Here is a 21,012-nt window from a genome sequence, read left to right on the forward strand (position 1 = left end):
CAAAGCCTCCACACAGGCTGAACTAGAGCCAGGCACACAAAACTGCTACAGGCCGCCGCTGCCCACCCAGAGCTTCTGCTGTTTGCAAACTTTTGTTCCAAGTCTTCCAGGTTCGGCATCACACGGAACTGTCATTCCCACCCCTTCCCCCTACCAGCCCCAAGGGCAAATGGATGTCACTGGAGCATATAACACTCTGTGCAGAAAGAGAAAGCGGCAGGGATTGGCGTAACCGCTGGTGCAGCCTGAAGTCGCCGATCGATCCTGCAGAAGGTAACCGGGTGAAGGCTGATCATGGAGAGCAAGCTGGATATCTCCTGTAGCCACCAAAGCTGGCAGCGTTTCATTTCTGGCCGCAGAGATCGCCGTAGATTCAGAGGCCCCGGAGGGAGCTTTTAGCTTGGGTGCCCAAGAGGTGTCAACTTAAAGAGCCGCCTGGAAGGAACGTCGCAAGGGTGACCATATACAAAATGTTTATTGCAAGTCAAATACAAAGCGGAACTACATGGGAATCTTAAAAGGGAAAAAGGGAAGAAAATAAAAAGCAGATCCCTAAAAAAAATAATTAACAACAATAATAATTAAAAAAAAAGTTCATGTTGGGGCAGCCAAGTCTTTTTGCGAGTGGAATTAAGTTGATATCTGTGCAAGTCCACAATTTCAGCGTCGCAGTTTTCCTTGTTTTTGCCTGTGTGCGTGTCCATCTGTTTTAAGGAGTGTAAAGCTCGGGGTGGGAGGGGCACAGACATTTTTTTTGCGCCCCAGGAAAACCCTCCGCCGGCAAGAGAATCAGTTGCATTGGATTCTTTGTCCTTTCTGGACATGTGGAGGGGGCAGTTGTGGTCCTGCTGGTGATTCTTGGCAACTCTCGTTTTCCTTTTGTAAAGGAACTCAGGGTGGAGAAACGTGGGCTGCTAATGAAAGAGAGGACTAAGCAAAGGACAGACCCAAGAGTCCAGCCCACAGCTGCACATGTAAACATTGCCATCCTGTTGGCTTCCCTGTTGGTGGGTCTACTGAGGCCTCTTGAGGTTCCCAGCAGAAACTTCTCTTCCTGGATTAAATTTGCACCTGGGACTCTTTGCCTCTTGCCTCTGGTCAGCTGCCTGGCTTGGGGGGAAGGGGAGGGAAGGAGGAGGGGAGGGGAGGGCCATGCAGGCAGCAGGGGTCTAGGGACTTGTCACTGTCAGGCCCCTGGTTTCGAGGTTTGCTTTCTTGTTGAACGAAGAGTCCGACGTACTCGTGGTTTTCAAAATAATATTGTGCGTTGGTCTGGACCGAATGCCTTTTCTCTAGTTTTAAGATTCCTGTGGGACAACCTCCATCATCTTCTGGCACAGGACTGTCGTGGAATCTGTTTTGAGGGAGGGGGATGGACAAAAAACAAAAATTACCAAGCTGCACTGTGAAATGCTTGGAAACCGTAAACACTGAAAGGGAGTTTTAAGGACATTCTAACAAATTGTCATTCTGCTTAGAATCTGCAGGAGTGTATGGCTCTCTCAAATGTGCACCTGCCCACTGCCCGATGCATAGCAAAATAGGTTTGCTTGGTTGTAAGTCGCTTTGGGTTGCCTTGGACAAGATAAAGCGACCAGCAACGTCGTCATCATCATTATAATCATCATCAATAGTAGTAGTAGTAGTAGTAGTAGTAGTAGTAGTAATGATAAAAATAAAAATAAAAATGTGAAAGGTGGTTTGAGCAAGGGATCATGGTGAGTGGTGTGTATGCTCACGTCGCTTTTGCCTCTGTCGAACAGGGCTTGGAAGTATTCCCCCCCCCCCAAAACCTGTAGCACCTGTTTGTCCAGAGGGACAAACGAGAAACAAAGCTGCACCCTGAAGAATGTAAAGCCTCTCTCAAAATGTTCCCCATTCAACTTCTGCCTGCTTCCAGCAAAAGGGCTGGACACTTGGCTTGCACCAACACTTTCTGGCTACAAGGAGATTTTCTTGGGCGGGAGGTTGGTAAACAACACAAGGCATCAAGAGCATTAGCTTTGTATTAAGACACTTGCAAGATATTCCTTCCATCTGCTCTGGAATATTCCATATGCCTCCCCCCTCCCTGGCCACCCCGCTATTCTCTGGAAGGACGGAAGGCCTGCAGCAATTAATATGCTGATTTGTCACCCAACAGCTTTAAAAATTGGCTTCTCTAAGAGCAGAGACTGATACTTGGAAGAGGAAGAAAGTGTGTGCATAAAGGGAGAGAGAATCTGAGAGAGGAACCACTGAAAAGCTCTTGCGTTCTCCACCCGAAAGTGCAGCACTAAACCCTTGGCGCTTCTGCTACTCTGCATTTCTAGGTCAGCCTGTTTGTTGTTGTCGTCTGGAGCCCCCGGAGAGACAGATGGTGGTGTTTAGTTACATGGACACCATCCAGTGAGACTTCTCATGATTCAGCTGTTCAAACAGAACTTTGTTTCTGGGGCTGAAAAAGAAGGAGGGCAGGCCAGGAGACCCAACTGGCCCCTCAACACTTGCTCTGTGCAGTGGACATATATAAGCTGACTGCCCTCAAGTTGTTGTTGTTGTTTAATATATTTTTATATCCCACCTTTCTCTCAAGTTGGAATTCAAGATGACTTGCAGCATTTTAAAAACATCTTCATAAAATGCAAAATAGTGTAGATAAAACTAGTTAAAAGCAATAGCTAAATGACAACAAAGCACATTTAGAACCAGCATGAAAATATTGATTGCCCTGAGAGCATCCCGGTGGTCAAAATCATTTGCACCTAGTTATCAAAGGCCCATCTGAATAGGAAGGTCTTAGCCTGACGGGAAAGTTAACAAGGAGAAAGACAGACTAACAGGGGAGTCGGAGAAGAGAGAGCTAAGAGGACTGTGACTGGGAGCTGATTAAAGTTGCATTTTAGTTGTGTTTAAATAAACCAGATCTTAGGCTTTTCTGCTTATAGGAACAGAGGAAGCTGTCCTCTGCCAAGGCAGACCATTGGTCCACCCAGCTCAATATGGGCTCTCTGGGATTTCAGTCAGAAGAGGCTTTCCCTGCTCTACCTGCAGAGACCAGGGACTGAAATGGGGATGTTTGGCAGGCAAAGGTTGTGGTTGGAGAGTGCGCTGAACACCTGTGGCACCACCAAGCAAGCACAGGTTCTGGAATGAGGGAACTTGCTCAGCTGGCATGATGCAACCTACCTGCAGAGTTCAGGCTTCCTGCAGAGTTCAGACTGGGGTGGGGTTGAGTGTGTGTGGAGGGTTAGGGTTGGAGGATGCAAATAGGCAATGTAGCACAAATAATAGTTCCTAGAACCTAGAATTCCAGCTGCCCCCACAAAATCTGACTGGTCCTTCTCAGTGAGGCAGGAAAAAGTGTGTGCCTGGGGGTAGTATGCCTGTGTTCTTCTTGGTGCTGCTTGGATAAATGCATGAATCTAACCTTTGGAAAATTTTGTAAGTAACGCATTTTAAACTTACTTAACAGTGTGTTGTCTGTTCATTGCAAGAGGAGTAGAAAGAGGGGAACGCTTTGCAAGCTGACTGAACAAGATATGCAAAAGGTTTAACGGTTTACATTCCTAATGCTGCTTGACTTTGTGAGTTCAAACTCTGCTACTAGTGACTCTGTCCTGCCGGAGAGTGAGTTTATTCCCACACTTTGAAACCAGGCATCCAGCTGATTCTTTTGTTATTTATCCCACACACGTGGGTCAAAGGATAATATATTTTCCCTCCCATACTTTTAACAATATATCGAAAGGGGATTTAAAAAAACCCCCCGCACAAATTGATTTAATACCATTATGCTGAGATCAAGAGTATGGATTACTGCTCTTGCACCCATTCCTAACCCGCACAATGCCGCCATCACCCTGCAAGCCAGGAAAGGGACTCACATATGAGCTGGAGAAGCCACTTTGGTTTGTTTGTCCACCAGACCCCAAAGTAGTAAACGGGGACCCCGCTGAGAATGATGGTGAAGCCAATGCCACACTCCTTTGGGGTCATCCAGAAAGAGACGACAATCAGGAATATGCAGGCCAGGATGAAGAAGATGGGTAAAATGAGGTTCACCTGTACATGGGAAAGTGCCGGGGGGATGAGACACAAAAGAGCAGCAAAATCAGATAATTTCTATACCAAAAGAACAAAAACCCATTGGACTAGATTAACCACTCACTGCTTCAATTTTGTTTAATTCAATTAAAAACCTTTATAGACCACTTGGCGACCAAGGTGGCACATGTAGTTCTCCCCCCCCCACAAACAACAACCCTGTGAGGTTGGCAGGCTGAGAGGTAGTGCCTGGCCCAAGGTCCAATCCAGTGAGCTTCAATTGAGGATCTGAACCCTGGTCTCCCAAATCAAACACTCTAACTGCCACGCCACACTGGCTCCCACCCTTCTCCCCACATTTTACAACCCCCAAGAAGTCCATTTAAAAAATAAAGCTAATTTATTATACGCTAGTGTGACAAGAGAGCTTCTCTCCACTTTAACTGTGTAAACTTAAAATTTCTGGTACGCATTTAAATCCCTTCCAGAAGATTGGGGTAAATCTGCAGGGACCTTTGAAGCAGAAACACAAGCAAGGGAAGATCAGCTTGTCCTCAGCTGAATGGAAAAGCCCTCTTACAGCTCACTACTTGGTTCTGGCCTCGAAGCAATGGCACAGCTATGCCCTTTCCCTCCTCCCCTGCTTGCCTTGAGTGCCTTTTTTAGTCTGTAAATCTGAGGGTGAAGCTTCTCTCACTTTTTAATTGATATGAGTCGATTTAGGAAACAATAACTGACTGAAAAGCAGGATGAAAGTATAGTAAATCAATAAACAGAGCCCACAAAAAGAGCCCCACTGGATCAGCCAATGACCCATCTAGTCCAGCATCCTGTTCTCACAACCAGATGCTTGTGGGAAACTCGAAAGCGGGACCTGAACACAACATCTGAAGTCTGCCCAGCTGCGATTCCCAGCACCTGGCATTCGGAACCATGACTGCCTCTGAGTGTGGAGGCAGAGCATGGCCATTGACAGCCTTATCCCCCATGAAAACTCCCACACTTCTGCTGCCGCCACCACATCCCTCTCTCACCTTTATAGGCCTCTCCAGCTCTGGCTTCTTGTATCTCAACCACAACATGCCGATGATAGCCAGGGCCACGCAGAGCCAGTTGAAGAAGCTGAAGAAGTTGATGACTGAGAATATGTCGTTGGAGAAGGCGTAGAGCAAAGTCATGATGCACTGCAGATTTGGAAGGGGGGAGCGGGGAGAGGAGAGGAAACAGATCGATAAAATTCAGGAGTGACCCAAATGGCAATCATTGCCTTTTGATGCCTGCAAAAATGAGAATTAATGGAGGGCGTGGTAGCGCAGGCGATTTTGCCATTTGAACGGCAGCCACTAGAAAACAAACGTGGCTCTTGCACTTGAGTTTTAAACCTTTGAAACTTGTGCAGTGGAGGTAGGCATAGAGCAGGGGTCCTCAAACTTACCCGGCTTCGGGCCGGATGCCCGCCGCGCTGATTGCGTGGTGGGCCAGAGGGTGGAGGAGCGTGCGGCTACACGTGCCCATGCACAAACACTATTTCTGGCACACTCCCGACCTGGAAAGCGCCAGAAATAGCTTGTGCGCATGTGCAGAAGCCTCCTCCAACCTGGAAGTACACCGGAAATGACGCTTGTGTGTGCGCACAAGCTATTTCCGGCGCTTTTCCGGGTTGGAAGTCGGCAGCCGTGCCGGTAAGAGCGGGCGGCGGCAGCAGGCAGTGGGGGTCCCCAGGGGCCGCATAAAAGAGCCTCAGGGGCTGTATGTGCCCCCCCCTGGCCGTAGTCTGGGGACCCCTGGCATAGAACCAGCAGGCAGAAGCAGGAAATTCAGAGCGCAAGCTCAAACAAGCAAGGTGGCTAGTCCTTCTCAGATTTCCCTAAAACTTTAAAAGAAAACAAAAAACCTACGACGCCCCTCTCAGTTCTCCATTAAATGGAAGCCGCTCTCTGGAACAACTCACCAAACCTCAGCCAGGGGGCAGCACTCTGGTCTCTCAAGCAAAAGATTTGCTCAACACAGCAGTGGCGAGTTGGTCCCCCCCTCCAGATGTTGCTAGATTCTAAGTCCACCGCACACACACACACACCTCTGCAACCATGAGCCATGCTGGCTGCTATGGTGGGTGCGGCTTGGAGTTCACAGTCCCTCCAAGTGTCCCAGGGACAGTCCCGGATTTACAAAAGCTGTCCCAGCTTCTGATTTGATCCCAGAATACCGTGCTTTTCCTTATGATGATCTGATTGTCATCAGAGAAATGTTGGAGGGTATGGAGTTACCCGACGCCCATTTGAAGGCAGCCCTGTATTGGGAAGGTGGTTTTTTTTAAAAAAAGTTTAATGTTTATTATGTTTTTATATGTGTTGGAAGCTGCCCAGAGTGGTTGAGGCAACCCAGTCAGATGGGTGGGGTATTATTATTAATTATTATTATTAATTATTATTATTATTATTATTATTATTATTATTATTATTATTAGGGAGGCCTCTATTTTCATCAGATAAATGTTGGAGGGTATGAGCCCAGTGACACCTGCAGGGCTACAGATGTTTCCTATCCATGGCTTAATCCCACACACCCCCTTCCTGAGTGGTCAGTGGGAAGCCATCTCTGATGGACCAGAGTGTCACCCTCTCCAAAAATTCCATCAGCCTTCCGCATTGTCAGGGGAAAGTGACTTCTATCTAGACACACACACACACACACCCGGTCAAAACTGAGTGCAATTCAGCAGGTTGATCCAATCCAGTGTCCATGACTGCTGTCCACACCACGCTCCCCACTGCCAGGCCAAATCCACTCGTGTTGATGACAATGAGAAGAGAAGCAGCTGGCTTAAGCTGGGTGAGAACAGCTTTGCTGTCCTTGTCACCACAGGCTCTGGCATGAGCATCCTGGCACACTCTCAGCCCGTGCCGCAGGGAGTTCTTTGAGCAGCAAGAAGCAGCCAGGAATGCTGCAGAGTGAAAGCTGGGACCTCTCTTCTTCTGCTTTCTTTCCCTCTCCCTCTGTCTGTCTCTCTCTCTCTTTCTTTCTCTCTCTCAAGAAAAAAGAGTGATGCAGCTGTCCGCGTTGCCTCTCCTGGCTCCAACACTGCCTCTTCCACTGCTGCGTCCCCCAAAGCTATAAAGAACAGTCCATGAGGAAATGAGAATGCAAGAGCAGCCCTTCTCCATCTGACCAAAGGCTCATCTATCTTAGCACCCAGCTTCTCTATGTGGAAGCTGACAAGTGGGGGACAAAGCCGCCCCTCTCTGACAGACTTCTGCTGCTGCTGCTCCCTAGCAGCTGGTATTCTGTGACAAAACCTCCAGCTAAAGAGGCAGCGTGGGGCCATAGCTCAGTGGCAGAGCATCTGTCTTGCAACCAGAGGGTTCCAGGTTCAATCCCTGGCATCTTCAGGTAGGGTTGGGGGAGACGCCTGCCTGAAATCCTGGAGAGACACTGGCATCAGATGCCCTTTTAAAATGTGTTGGGGAGGGGAGGGATGATTGGGTTGCTCTTGTTTTTGTTTTTATTACATATTTTGTGTTTTTATATTGTGATTTTATGCTGTGAACCTCTGAGATCTGTGGGTATAGGGTGGTATACATATTTAAGAAGTAGTAGTAGTAGCAGCAGCAGCAGCAACAGTAATAATAATAATAATAATAATAATAATAATAGTAATAATAATAATAATAATAAACAAAGCAAGATGGACCAAAGATCTGAGTCAGTGTAAGGAAACTTCCTATGTTCCTAAAGAAGCAGCATTAGCCATAATGACAGATAGCCACTGCCCATGAATTTGCTCAATCCACTTTTAAAAGTCATCTCAAAATTCCTGCAGGAGTGAACAAGCCCCAAACATTTTGGGGAAGCTGCTCTAATCCTCCTGATCATTTTGGATGAACCTTTCTCCAGCTTCACAATGTCCTGCCCCCAGCCCCAGATGGGACAAGCAGGACAATAGACCCCTAGCCCAAAGGTGGTACAAAGTGCCACAGCTTTAAATCAGGGCAGATCTTTCCCTGCTTTAAGGGACCCAAACGATGCAGCTGTAATAAGCTGACTGAGAAGGTGGGCTGGAAGCAAGCAAGGATAGAGGCAGCTTTGGCTAGTTGGATATGTTCAACAGGTGCTGCTTGGGCACTGCAAACGAAAGGCCCACCAATTCAAAAGCAAAACGCAGGCAGTCTTTTGCAAATACTGTAACAGATTTAAACAGAACACAAAAAAGCTTCAAGTTCACAGGAGCATATGTGGGCTTCAAATAGGTGTTGCACCTTAGAATTCACAAAATATGTATATATAATGGTACAAAAGATATCAATAAACAATAACAATAACTATCAAACCAATTCCAAAAGTGTTCTAAAGGGTCATTTTATATAGAGCTGGAGTGCTGAGTCGATTCAGGGCAAGACCCCAGTATTGTTCATGAAAGAGTTGTTTTATATATAAAGCCGAAGTGCCGAGTTGATTCAGGAAAACAACCCAGAACAGGGCCCTGTTTTGATATGGACGCCTTTGTCAGCTGGTAATATCAAATAATACATAGATTACATCACAATTCTAAATTGGCATGGCTTAAATTTTGCAGTATCACATAGCATTTTATGGCATTTGGTTCCTTACCTAATTTATGAAGTCGTGTTGATTTTTGAAATGAAATTCTATGCGTTTCAAATATCATGTCTGAAAATGATAATAATGCATGCTTTAAGTCAAAATGAATTGTGATGTAATCTATGTATTATTTGATATTACCAGCTGACGAAGGCGTCCATATCGAAACAGGGTCCTGTCCTGGGTTTTTCCCCTGAATCGACTTGGCACTTCGGCTTTATATATAAAACAACTCTTTCATGAACAATACTGGGGTCTTGTCCTGAATCGACTCAGCACTCCAGCTCTATATAAAATGACCCTTTAGAACACTTTTGGAATCGGTTTGACAGTTATTGTTATTGTTTATTGATATATTTTGTACCACTATATATGCACATTTTGTGAATTCTAAGGTGCAACACCTATTTGAAGCTACATATGCTCCTGTGAACTTGAAGCTTTTTGTGTGTTCTGTTTAAATCTGTTATTCTCACTAGAATACATACCTTTATTTGACTGCAACTCGTGAGTAGGTTTTATTCCTTACATTGAAATTACTGGCCACAGTTCTTGGTATCTTTCCTTTCTGTTTAACTCACAACTAGAACTCCAACTTATTTGAAGTCTTTTGCAAATGGCATCAGCCTTCTGCTATGGCCTGTGGTTCAAAAGGCGATGCCTGCAAGACTAACTCTTCCTAAACCATCTCAGCATGACGCAGTTGCTTCTCAGTTCTGGACGGAGGTCACTGCCTGCATAAAACTGGTCCTGAGAACAGATCGAAAACCCACCAACAAAGCAGCATTGCTCCTGTTTACGGAGCTCTATTCCAAGGGCAGCGGAACTGGTTTGCAAGTCATGGCCTGCAGGTTGCCAAACCTATCATTTTACATCACTGGAAGAGTAAACACCATCCCAGCAATCCAGCAGCAGACGGAAGAGCTGTCCTCACTCGCCAAACATAGCGATGTATCGCTGGGAACAGAAATTGGATGCTTACCAAGCTGCAAGGGAAGCCGACAGCTAACTCTCTGCCTAATGAATGCAGAAGATATTTTGCTTATAATACACGCCCCCTCCAAACTGAAACTTGAATGAGCAGAACTGTTGAAGGTGTACCTGCATCCTCTTCCCCCCCCCACCTCCCAACACCACCAGCCATTTTGTTGTAATGGCCGCGCCAACAGAACTTTTTTAAAAAATAAACAAATCCACTTAAGACAGTAAGACGTAGCCATTGATATTCTTCTCCTCTATGAATTTGTCTAATCCTCTTGTAAAGCCATCTAGGTTGGGGGGTCATCGCTGCCTATACCGCCCCTCAAATGGAAAAGGATGAAGGTTATCCTGTAGGCATCCTTACTGTGAAGACAAGTGAAGGCATCGGCGTGAGGAGCCTGGGATGGATCATGGACAGAACAGAAGGCAGGTGTCCCTCACGAGCACCAACGAAGAACAGCCTAAGAGAGAGAAAGAGGGGAAAGAACACTGTGGTTAATTCACACTGCCTGAAATTACTTTAAGAGGGCCGTGCAGCTAGAAGGAGCTCATTGTGAGGCCTGGGGAGCCAAATTACTGTGCCTCAGAGGATTCTGTCTGGAGCTGCACCAGTTTCATACAGACAAGGAGGAAGCTAATCCTCCAGGACTCACCAGGATGCCTCTGTCCGTTGCACAGTGTGATAGGGAAGGGCCACTCTGAGATATTCTCCAATGGGATTGAGGGGATATAGGTCAGGGGCAGAACACTCGCCTGGCATGCAGAAGGCTCCCAGTTCGATCCCCGGCATCTCCAGCTACAAATGAGGTGATGGGGAAAGACCCTGCTCTGCCGGAGACTCCAGGAAGTCACTGCCATCCAGAGATCGCAGTGCTGGAAGCTAGGTGCACAAGTGTGACCTGATACAAGGCACGGCCAATAAACACAGAAGAGGTGTGGAAGGTATTCCACAACAAAAAATGGAATACATGAGGCAAGTTGTTATCCTGAAAGATCCCGGAGAAGTATTTATAGGATTGCCTGCTTTTCATTCAAGCTCCCATTTCCACCCTCCAGTCACCACAGGAGACTCTCCCACTCCACCAGAGGAGCAAGACGCGTACCTGGATGAAGTGAAGAGCGACCCATTGACTGAGCCAAAGCACGACAGGCCAACAAAGACGGGGATGATCCAAGCCATGACGCCCAGGTGATAGTTCCCAAAATCCTAATGGCAAACAGGAAGGAGGAAAGAAGAGGAGAGTCAGAGGTTTGCCCAGGAGATGCCAACAGCTGAGCACGTGAAGAAGTGAGAAGGTGGCATTGCCCAGGTGGGCTAAATTGGATTTGCAAGATCATGTGATTCACAGACTGATTTGAATCCAGGAAACCCTCAGCCCAGTGAGGCACACAGGGCATAGCTGTCAATTTCTCCCTTTATTTTAAGGGAAATTCCTTTATGCTGAACAGGCTTCCTCACGAGAAAAGGGAAAACTTGACAGCTATGACACGGGGAGGGGGGGGGTGATTTTCCTCTTCCTGCCAACTGAAAATTGATCTCATTTGCAGGGTCGTTGCGCTGGCAATCGTTAAGAACAAGGAGCAAGTTACCTGTCACATTTCCCCCCTTCCCCTTCCTTCTAGGGGACTCAGGAGAACAGGCGTGGCTCTTAGACAGCCTTCCGTTTTAGCATCAACAACCAGCCTGTGAGATCGGGAAGGCTGAGAGACAGAGGCTTCCCCTACAGGGGCTTTTTGGGCAAGCTCCCATTTGACCCAAGGTCTCCCCAACCCTCTAGCCAGGGCACCATCATGCTGGCTGCATAAATCAGTAGCAGCTGCATGCTCTAAGTGTTTAAAATTACAAGCGGCAAAACAACAGCTGGCCTCAAAAGAGAGAGAAAAAAAGGAGAGGACATTTCACGTCAATTCTGACACAGCACTTCCCCCTGTGAGGTGTCACTTTGGAAACTGATCACGAGACCATACAGGCTGATTTGCTCTTATAGCCAGTGGTGATGGTTTCTCAGACACGATACATATCCTTGGCTACCGTTCCACTTATCCCAGCTCATCGTCATGTGAGCCACGATGGCATCCTCCAACACAGAGGGGGTGGCAGTGGGGAAAGAACAGCGTTGGCTGAATGGCAAAGATGGAACTCCAAGATAGCACGAGGCAGCCAGGTCCAGATTGCACACAGGGAAATGTCAAAAAGCCAGAGAAGCAAACTAGCTAAAAGGGCAGCCATGAATCATTCCATATTTTACCACAGCAACAGCTTCCGACACCAACATCTGATCCACAGACAGCGTTGTGAAGTAAGCCAGGTTGGTCAAGACGTAAACCAAGGTGACGATGGGCAGGGAGATGATGATGGCCAGAGGCAGGTTTCTGAGGGGAAACGTTGGGAGAGGGTTAGAGTGTTTTGCAAGCGGTTCTAAGATCACCTCTGGGGGATGGCCCTGGGCACCACTGATGCACGTCACAACGGCGGCATCAGAAGAAGAGACATTATTCTTTAGTCATGCAGACAGGTTGGATCACCAAGTTACAGAGGAGGGGAAAATCTGAATATAGCGGCAGAGCCCCACCACGTTTAGGATTAAGAGGCCATACGCAAGACGGCAGAAAATCCATCTCCTCCGGGATCAGAGCAGCTCGCTGCAAAAAGCTATTTTCTATTGAAAACAGCCTCCTGCTTATCGTAAGACCCTTAGGAGAGCTCGGTTGGATCAAATCAAAGGCCAATCTAGCTCCACATCCTGTTTCCCACAGTGGTGAATCAGATGCCTGAGGGAAGCCCACTTGCTCTCCCACCCCCCCCCACCCCCCCAGAGTAACTGCCCAGCACAATATATTCTATTGCTTCCTGCGTTGCTCCTCACAAAACAGGAGCTACTTTGGAAGAACCTGCGAGTCAGGCCACATGCTCCTTCTTGCTGGCTTAGTTAGCAGGGACCACGCTGACTGGGGCAGAGATTCACAGCTGCCTCCGTGCCAGCTTGTGGAATTAAACCCCACAAAGCCACCTGGCTGTGGATTAGGAACATGTCCTAGTTTGGGTAGAAAACTCTTTTTAAACTCCCAAGTGCATGACGAGGCTGGGCTGTAGCAGGCAAGGGAGGAAAATAAGGCAAACAAATCAAATGAGATAGACCAGCCTATTCCCCAATATCTGGTGCCCTCCAAATATTTTGGACCTCAGCTGTCATTGGCCCCAGTCAGCCATGACATCACACAGATGCACTGGCTAGAGCTGATGGAGTTGTAGTCCAAAACGTCTGGAAAGCTCAGCCTACCTGCCTTAGTCCAATCATTTAAAAAACAAGAGAGTTTTAAAAAACGAAGACCTCCTCGATGCTACACAGGGCAGTCTCGAGCAGGTCGTGCGCCCTGGTCCTGAGGGGCGGAGATCGCTCCGGCGCCCCCTCCCTCGCAGGGTGTAGCATGGTTTCCGTGCGGCTTCGGCCGCGCAGCGCCCTGCCTACCGGCCCGGCACCCGGCGCCCGGCGCCACCGGGGGTCTACCTAGAGCCGGCCCTGATGCTACATGTAACCAACCAGCAGACGAGAAAGCCAGGAAAGGCCAGTGGATATGCTGTGTTTGACAATCTAATTGCAGCCACGACAAACATACTTTAGAAGTTATAAAGCATCCAGGTCAGATGAACTGAGCCTCTACAAACCTTTGTAGTTTGAGCCAAGCATCGCAGGGAGTTGGGAGGGAGGGGGCTCAGCCTCCGGGAAAGAACAATAACACAGACCCCCACCCCACCCGCTGCAGGCGGTTTGTACCTTCTTAGGGCTGTGCGTGAATCTGAACAGGCATATCCGATTCCAACACACTTTGCTGCAAAATCCTGATTGCACATGTGAATTAGAAGATTTCACGGAAGACAAGGCTCTTGGTGGCTACTAGTCAGGATGGCAATGCTGTGCCTCGCTGCCGGAGGTTGCATGCCTATGAATACTGGGGGATGTGAGCGGGGAGAGATGCTGCTCTTTGCACTCAGGTCCTGCTTGTGGGCTTCCTATTGGGGCACCAGGTTCAATGCTGCAGGCAACAGGATGCTTAGCCAGGTTCAGCAAAGCTTTTCTTTAAAAAAACCCACCAACACTCCACCAGATTTCTGATTGAAACAATAGACACAAAGCCTGCTATCTGAATTCTCCCTGAACTGCCCAAATTATAGGGCTTCCATATTCGGTGTCTGGCGAAACAGGGCCACTCCTCCCATAGTATATAACATGGTATGGAATGACTTGTGGGGGAAAGGGAGCACATAACGGCATTGGCAACCAACAGCGCTCTTCAACAGCTACATGGCTGAGAAGCAAAATTCAGCTCCGACCCCAGAAGAGCTTTGCCATCCAGGCTTCTCTGCATGCCACAAAGCTGTCAAGAGGCACAGGAGCACTGCCGGAAAAGAAAGCTGGTGACTCTTATTATGCAAAAAACAAGTTCTGGAGAAACGCTGGAAATCTATAAATACAAGTCAATCACACCTCTTGCCCCAGATGAAGCCTTATTTTAGGATTCTGAAAGCAGGGCCTGCTACAAATCCCCCCTTAGCTTTAAGCTCCCTATTGCTTCTGTGGCTGCTTTGGCTTCATAAGGACGGGCATCTGGAGAACAGAGATCAATAAATATTGATCTGTGAGAGCTGGGTGAGGGCACAATTATTTTTTTCAGGTTTAAATCATATTTTTAACGGGCTTTCCAATTAAGGAATTTGTTTTAATTGTCTTGCGCTGCACTTTTTATTGGAACTTGGGGATCTGTGTACAGCCATAGCAAGTACGGGTTGGTTTGTACAATTGCTGTAAACCACTCTGGTGTCGTTGTTTTTTTATGAACAAGGGTATATAAATATTTTTTAATAATCTTTGAATCTGCTGACAGGAGGAGCTTTGCCTAGAGACAGTGATGGAGGAAGCTTTCCCTGTTGAGTTTTCAACCTGGCATTCAGCTGTTAGAAGCCTCTTTCCTAGAAAACCAAGAGGCAATCCAGCCACTGACGGCAGTAAAAGCGCTGAAGTGGTGGCAAGTATCTGTACAGCAATATCTGATCACCAGGGAGGCTGTTTCACGGGCAAATGCAGCGCACAAAAGTGCAAGGAAGCTGTGCTGCAACCACCATCCACAAACGCCATATTGTACCCGATACCAACGCCCCCTCCCAGCAGCCATTTTGTTGTTCTCTTTGCAAGGCACCTGGTGGGCCAGTTTGTGGCAGGCGAGTTAGGGGACTTTTGGCGAACAAGGATGAGAGGCAAATGCTCAGCTCCTTCCTTTATCAATGAGTTGCCCAGAAGCAAAAGAAGAGCAAAAGAAGCAGAACGGAACTAATAGCTGAGTTGCTAGAGCATGAGACTCTTCATCTCAGGGTCGTAGGTTCGAGTCCCACGTTGGACCAGAAGAGTCCTGCACTGGAGGGAGTTGGAGTAGGTGACCCCTGCGGTCCCTTCCAACTCTACCATTCTATGATTCTATGAAAAGAAACCCCTTACCTGTAAGGGTTGATCATCTCTTCCGTGACAAAATTCAAGTAATTCCTGCAAAGGACAAAGATTTAAAAAGTATAATTCAGCTTGCTGAGTAGGAGAAGAGGCATCCTGCCCTTGATTATAGGGTTGTATCCAACTCAATCAAATTAGAGTAGACCCACTGAAATGAATAAGCCCAAGTTAGCCATGTTCATTGACTTCAGTGGGTCTACTCTGAGAGTAAGTCTAGATTTGATAAGAAGTAATACTAATAATAATAATAATACGGTAATAATAATAATAATAATTTATCATTTATGCCCCGCCCATCTGGCTGAGTTTCCCCAGCTACTCTGGGCAGCTCCCAATCGAGTGTTAAAAACAATACAGCATTAAATATTAAAAACTTCCCTAAACAGGGCTGCCTTCAGATGTCTTTTAAAAATAGGATAGCTGCTTATTTCCTTGACATCTGCTGGGAGGGCGTTCCACAGGGCGGGTGCCACTACCAAGAAGGCCCTCTGCCTGGTTCCCTGTAACCTCACTTCTCGCAATGAGGGAACTGCCAGAAGGCCCTCAGAGCTGGACCTCAGTGTCCAGGATGAAGTGTCAAGGTTGCAGCTCTCTCTCTCTCTCACACACACACACACACTGGTCTCACTTGCGTGGCACAGGAAGCCACAGGTAATTATTTTATCACGAATGCACAGATGGCTCCTCTCCTGACAGGAACAACAAACCATGGACTTAACAGTGGCATCTGAATTAGCAATCCTGGAGCATTACTCTCTATTCAAACCACAACTGAGGAACCAAGAGTAGAACATAAAGTCTTCTGATTGTGATTTGTTTGGAGCAAAACTGCAGTCCCCTCTTCAGATGAGGGGCTGAGCCACGGATTGTGATCTGCTGCTCCTGCTAGAAGTAGTGTTATGAGGGAGCTGTCCACAGTAACCCATTACCTGTGACTTACCATGTCAGGCAAGCCTGCCATGCGTGTGCCAAAAACCCACAAACCTCCGTGTTCATTAAGATGTGGATGGGAGGCCCTGGTCTGAGTGCCAACCCCTGCAGAAGGGATACTGATAGCAACAGAAGGCAGGGCCTTTTCAGTAAATCTGTGTTCCCAGGGAATTCTGGGAATTGTAGCTCTGCAAGGAGAACGGGGTCTCCTAGCAACTCTCAGCACCCATAGCAAACTACACTGCCCAGGATTCTTGGGGGGGAGGGGTGTGGAGCTGTTCCTGTTAAAGTGGTATAAGAGTGCTTTAAATGTCAAGTGCCGATGTGCGCTTAGGATGCTTGAACACAGAACTCACCAGCCTCCATATGCGAAGAGACCGCTATACAAGGCCAGGACGATGTTCCCAACCTCCAATTTCGTGCCATCAAAGGAGTGTTCAGGGCTCAGGATTCCAGGACCGTCTTCACAGGGTAAAAACACGGGCCGGGGGGGGGGGGAGAGAGAGAAACCACAAGGTGTTCAAATACAGTGTCTCCAATTCAGTGAGCCCTTTTCATAGCTGAAGCTGTAAGAATACATTTCTTCTGAATGGGTGAGCAGCTTTATGCTGGACGCTATAGAAAAAAGGAAAGGGCCTTATATAGAATCACCTAGCTCAGTTTTATCCTACACTGACTACAGGCAGAGGATTCAGGTAGGAGTTTATCCTAGCCTTACCTGCAGATACCAGGGACTGAACCAAGGATCTTCTGCTTGACTGTTGCCTTAGTGCTTTCGCTTGCCAGGACAGAGGGGGATGCTTGTGTGTGGAAACCAGCCTACTGTAAAAAGGTGAAGTTCACCATTGTTGCCCCACCCACTTTATCTTTGGCCCTGCCCACCATGTGGCCCTCAGAAGGTTGCCAAAGAAGGGAATGTGGCCCTCAGGCTGAAAAATGATTCCCCAGCCCGGTCCACATTCAAAGAAGGAGGTGATCCAAACAACGAAAGATTAGCTAGCAAGACGGTTTTGACCTAAAGCAGCCCTTCCGTTTCCTTTTTATGTTCCATACCAAGGAAACAATTCTCTCCCCAATAGAAAAAGGAACAAAGTTAGGCCACTGGTTCATCCAGCACAGTACTGTCCACACTGACTGGCAGCAGCTTTCTGGCATTTTCAGACTGGCAACATTCCCAAGTACTACCTGGAGATGCCTATGACTGAACCAAGGACATTCTGCATGCAAAGCAGATGCTCTGCCCTTCAATGCTGGGATCTGCAGGAAAGGAAACCCGGGGCCTTCTGCGTGCAAACTGGATCATGTCCACAAGGCGCCCCGAGCAACTGAACCCAAGTGCTCAAGCGTCCCATGCCACCCAGAATGCCTGCTACAATCTTAGCCAAGCGGCAACTCTGTCATTTCTCATCTTAAGCTCCTAGGAAGCAATTGCAAAGACGGCTTCTGGCAGAGTGCTGGAGGTCTACAGTGCAGCCCCAGAGGCCAGCCCCACAAGGATCTTCAAGGCAAGAGGAGCACAAAGTTTCAACCGAAGCGCCACAGTCACCCCCCCCCACCTTGGTGAGGACATAAAGGATTCCTCCGGTTCCCGAGGCGCCCAAGAAAACCCTCAAGTGCTCACGTCCCTGTCAACTGTGGGAAGGGCCCAAGTATTTGGAGTTCCTGTTATTCATCCGTTCTTGAATGGAAACAGCCCAGGGAAAAAACATATATAAGGGGAGAGGAGGGGAGGGGGTGGTCTTCAATTGTTGAAGACACTTCCAGCACGTTTGCTGCGTTTATTTTAGTTCTAAAGATGTCTCGGTGGGCATTTCGTTTCATGCCTTTTGATGTGGAGGCCAAACCCAGGCTCCTCCAGGACAGGGAGGCTGAGAACACAGGAGTTCCCGTTTCCTGGCTCCCTTTCTGAAGATAGAGCCCCCAGGTGCGCCTGGAGGGGTGGAAAAGGGATCTGGGAAGGTCACTGTTCGCCACCTGACCTCCCTGCTGCCTCACATGTGATTTGTCTTAGGGCGCTAAGAGCCCAGAGAGCCCAGTCACATGGGCGCTGCGGCTGCATATGGGGTTTAACTCTTCGCCCTTTCTCAAACTCCACATTCCAGCAACTCACAATGAGGTGAGGGGGAAAGGAGGGGAAGACAAAATTGCAACAAAAGCAGCTTTCTTCCATGAACTACACAGTACAGTTCACTAGGCTTTTTACTTGCTGGGCGGCCTGCTGCCAGCATCACTAGCTGGAACAAGGCGGCAGAGGAGTGGAGGAGAGAGGCACGAGAGCCCAACGGAAGGGCAAGGCAAGTGCGTTTCCAAAGAAAGCTTTGTTGAGGGAGATCTCTGGGATCCTGCCCTCTGGAGGCTTTCCACCACCGGCCCTGCTAACTGCAGAGTTCTCAGGCTTGCTCATCACCACGTGCCAAGGCGACTCACAGGTGGTGCGGGGGAAAGACACGCCACCAATGACTCAACCGTGCACCGTGAGTTCCATCCTGTTACATTTAGTCTGGATAAGACTTGATTAATTTTGCACATAAGAAGCTAAGGGCCTGCAGGACCAGGGCAATGGCCCATCTAGTCCTGCACCCTGTTCTCACAATGGCCAACCACTGTGGGGAACCAGCAAGCAGGACTTGAGCACAAGAGCCTTCTCCCCTCCTGCAGTTTCCAGTAACTGTTATTTCAGAAGTATTGCTGCCTCCAGTGTGGAGGCAGGGCAGAGCCACCATGGCAAGTAGCCACCAATAGTCCTCACCTCCGCAAATAGATCTGATGTTCTTTTAAAACCATCCAAGTTGGTGCCCAGCACTGCCTCTTGTGGGAGTGAGTTCCACAGGTTAACTATGTGCTGTGTGCAGAAATACTTTCTTTATCTGTCCTGAAAAGATCCCAGGACCAGCCCCCAATCTCCCCAAGTAGTAGGGCTAGGTAAAAACAAAAACAAAAAAAAACGTCTTTCTGAAGACCAACCTGATGCTCTCAAGGTTATAAACTAGGTAGCCGTTTTGGCCTATGGGCACAACACAGGTCTTCTAATTGCTAGCAAACGATTAAATCACTGAAGGAGGGTGGCAAGAGACAGGTGGTGCTTACATTGCTATAGAATATGATGCCACCAGGTCGTTGCCACCCCCCTCCTAAGTAGTTCAAAATGGCCTTCTCCATTTACAGGCACCCTTGCTAGTCTTCCTTTCTTCCCCAGCACACTCTCCAACCCCCTCTTCTTAATTCAACTGGTTAACCATAAATGCCCTCGCAACACAGCAACAGCTGCTGGGACAAGCCAAGGTTCCCCCACCACGGCGCCAAGCTCAGATGCCTCTCCAACCACACTCGGCTCTAAAATTAACCAAATTAAAATTAACGAGCTCCAACAACAGCCTTCCGTCCACAGTTATTAAGAGGGCAGAACTGCTGGAAATGGTGTCCTGTCCTTTTTAATTACCACCCTTGGGGTCTTTTGTGGGAGGATGAGGGGAGAAAGAAAGAGAAAATTTGAGTTGTTTCATGCTCAGAATGCTTAATTTTCATGCCATGGATGCATAGTCCTAACAGGGCTGGACAGCTGGCATAAAGGGGCTATTAACTGCAATTATTTAAGATGAGTACAGTTAGGCCTAAAATGGGGGGGGGGAGGAACAGTTGATATAATGGACAAGATAAAAGGCAATGAAGGTGATACCTCAAAGGCCCCCACAATAGTCTGAAGGCACCTTAAGTCTTCTGATCTCCAACACTAAGTGGGTTTGAGATGGAGCCAAGAGTCCCATTGGGTGCTGGTTTTGGCCGAATGCTAATTATGTATGCAGACAAAATGCCCAAAGGCACCCCAACTTAAGAACTCAGTGTTAGTCTACACTGACTGGCAGTGGCTTCTCCAAAGTTTCTGATGGGACAATCCTGATCCTGCCAGTGAGTGGGATCTTCTGCATGTTCTGTCACTGAGCTACACCCCTTCCTCTTGCGACTTGTGAAATGTCCAGTCGGAGAACTGAAATGAGCTCACAGTCCCAGAGCCCACTCCTTGTTAGCCGTTTTAATTTCAGCAGCCCACTTTAGATGAAAAGCATCCTTTGGTTGCTGCTCTTGTTAAACAAGGAATCAACCACTGGTGACCAAGTGAAGATGCCTGGGTGCCAGGACGGTGCCCGACATCTCCACCCTCTGGAGGTGCATGCCTGGGATCATTGGATCTGGACTGTTTTTCACACACTAATACCACCACATCCTGTAGAATTCCATCAGTTATATTTTATCTGCACAATCAGAATGAATTTCTGGAACCAAAATGCTTTTTCTGTGCAGCCTGAGCAGGAGCAGTCAACATCAAGAAAGAGAGGTCGGAATAGGCCAAGATATGTGTGGACTATCCCTGGATCAAGTGACTTTTATTCTTTAAGTTCTCAAAGCTCTTAACCTAGCTCAAGGTTGTCAGCTGAACTAGCCAGGTGTCACATTCAGTCCATCATTTGAAAAATAAGACTTTAGAGCTGTCTTGCCCCCAAATGGCAACTAGACATTCCGTTTTGGCTGAGTTTCTAGCACTGGTCAAAAACTCTTAGTCACGTCTAGTTCAAGTCTACCGGGAGACTGAGCTTTACTTTCTGCCCAGCCCCTGCTCTGCATGGAGTGGTAGCAGCTCCCCAGATTTTGAGATCCTGACTGGGGGCTGGAATTCCAAGACCTTCTGAGTGTGAAGCATGTGCTATGAGCTGCAGAGCTTCAAAGAGGGTACCCAACATCTACTTTGCCCTGTGCTGTCCAAACTAAAAAAGTGGGATGAGATTCAGGACCCCAATCTAAGAGTGCCCAAACTGCTAATGTGAATTCCAGGCAAAACAAGAGTGAACTTTCCTTCTCTCTCCTCGTTACAAAAGGAAGACTTAATTCTTCTCCGCTGCAGGTTAGGAGTGCAAAGTTTGTTAGCAAACAGTCATGAAGTGCTATTATTAAAATGTACCGAGACGAGCACACACACAAA

General features: G+C 47.8%; 1 protein-coding gene across 1 annotated transcript in view; it reads right to left on the reverse strand.

The window, feature by feature from the left end:
• Positions 1 to 456: 456 nt before the first annotated feature.
• SLC7A5 (solute carrier family 7 member 5) overlaps positions 457 to 21,012 on the reverse strand; it is a 49,576-nt gene continuing 29,020 nt past the window's right edge. Inside the window, exons 3-10 of the mRNA XM_035117901.2 lie at positions 16,394 to 16,499; positions 15,099 to 15,143; positions 11,856 to 11,979; positions 10,710 to 10,813; positions 9,971 to 10,067; positions 5,061 to 5,210; positions 3,867 to 4,044; positions 457 to 1,354 (exon numbers count right to left, since the gene is read on the reverse strand). Coding sequence (XP_034973792.1) covers positions 1,299 to 1,354; positions 3,867 to 4,044; positions 5,061 to 5,210; positions 9,971 to 10,067; positions 10,710 to 10,813; positions 11,856 to 11,979; positions 15,099 to 15,143; positions 16,394 to 16,499 — 860 coding nt within the window. The 3' untranslated portion in view covers positions 457 to 1,298. The remainder of the gene's footprint in view (positions 1,355 to 3,866; positions 4,045 to 5,060; positions 5,211 to 9,970; positions 10,068 to 10,709; positions 10,814 to 11,855; positions 11,980 to 15,098; positions 15,144 to 16,393; positions 16,500 to 21,012) is intronic.

Source organism: Zootoca vivipara, chromosome 6, assembly GCF_963506605.1.
Source record: "Zootoca vivipara chromosome 6, rZooViv1.1, whole genome shotgun sequence".
Taxonomy (NCBI): Eukaryota; Metazoa; Chordata; class Lepidosauria; order Squamata; family Lacertidae; genus Zootoca; species Zootoca vivipara.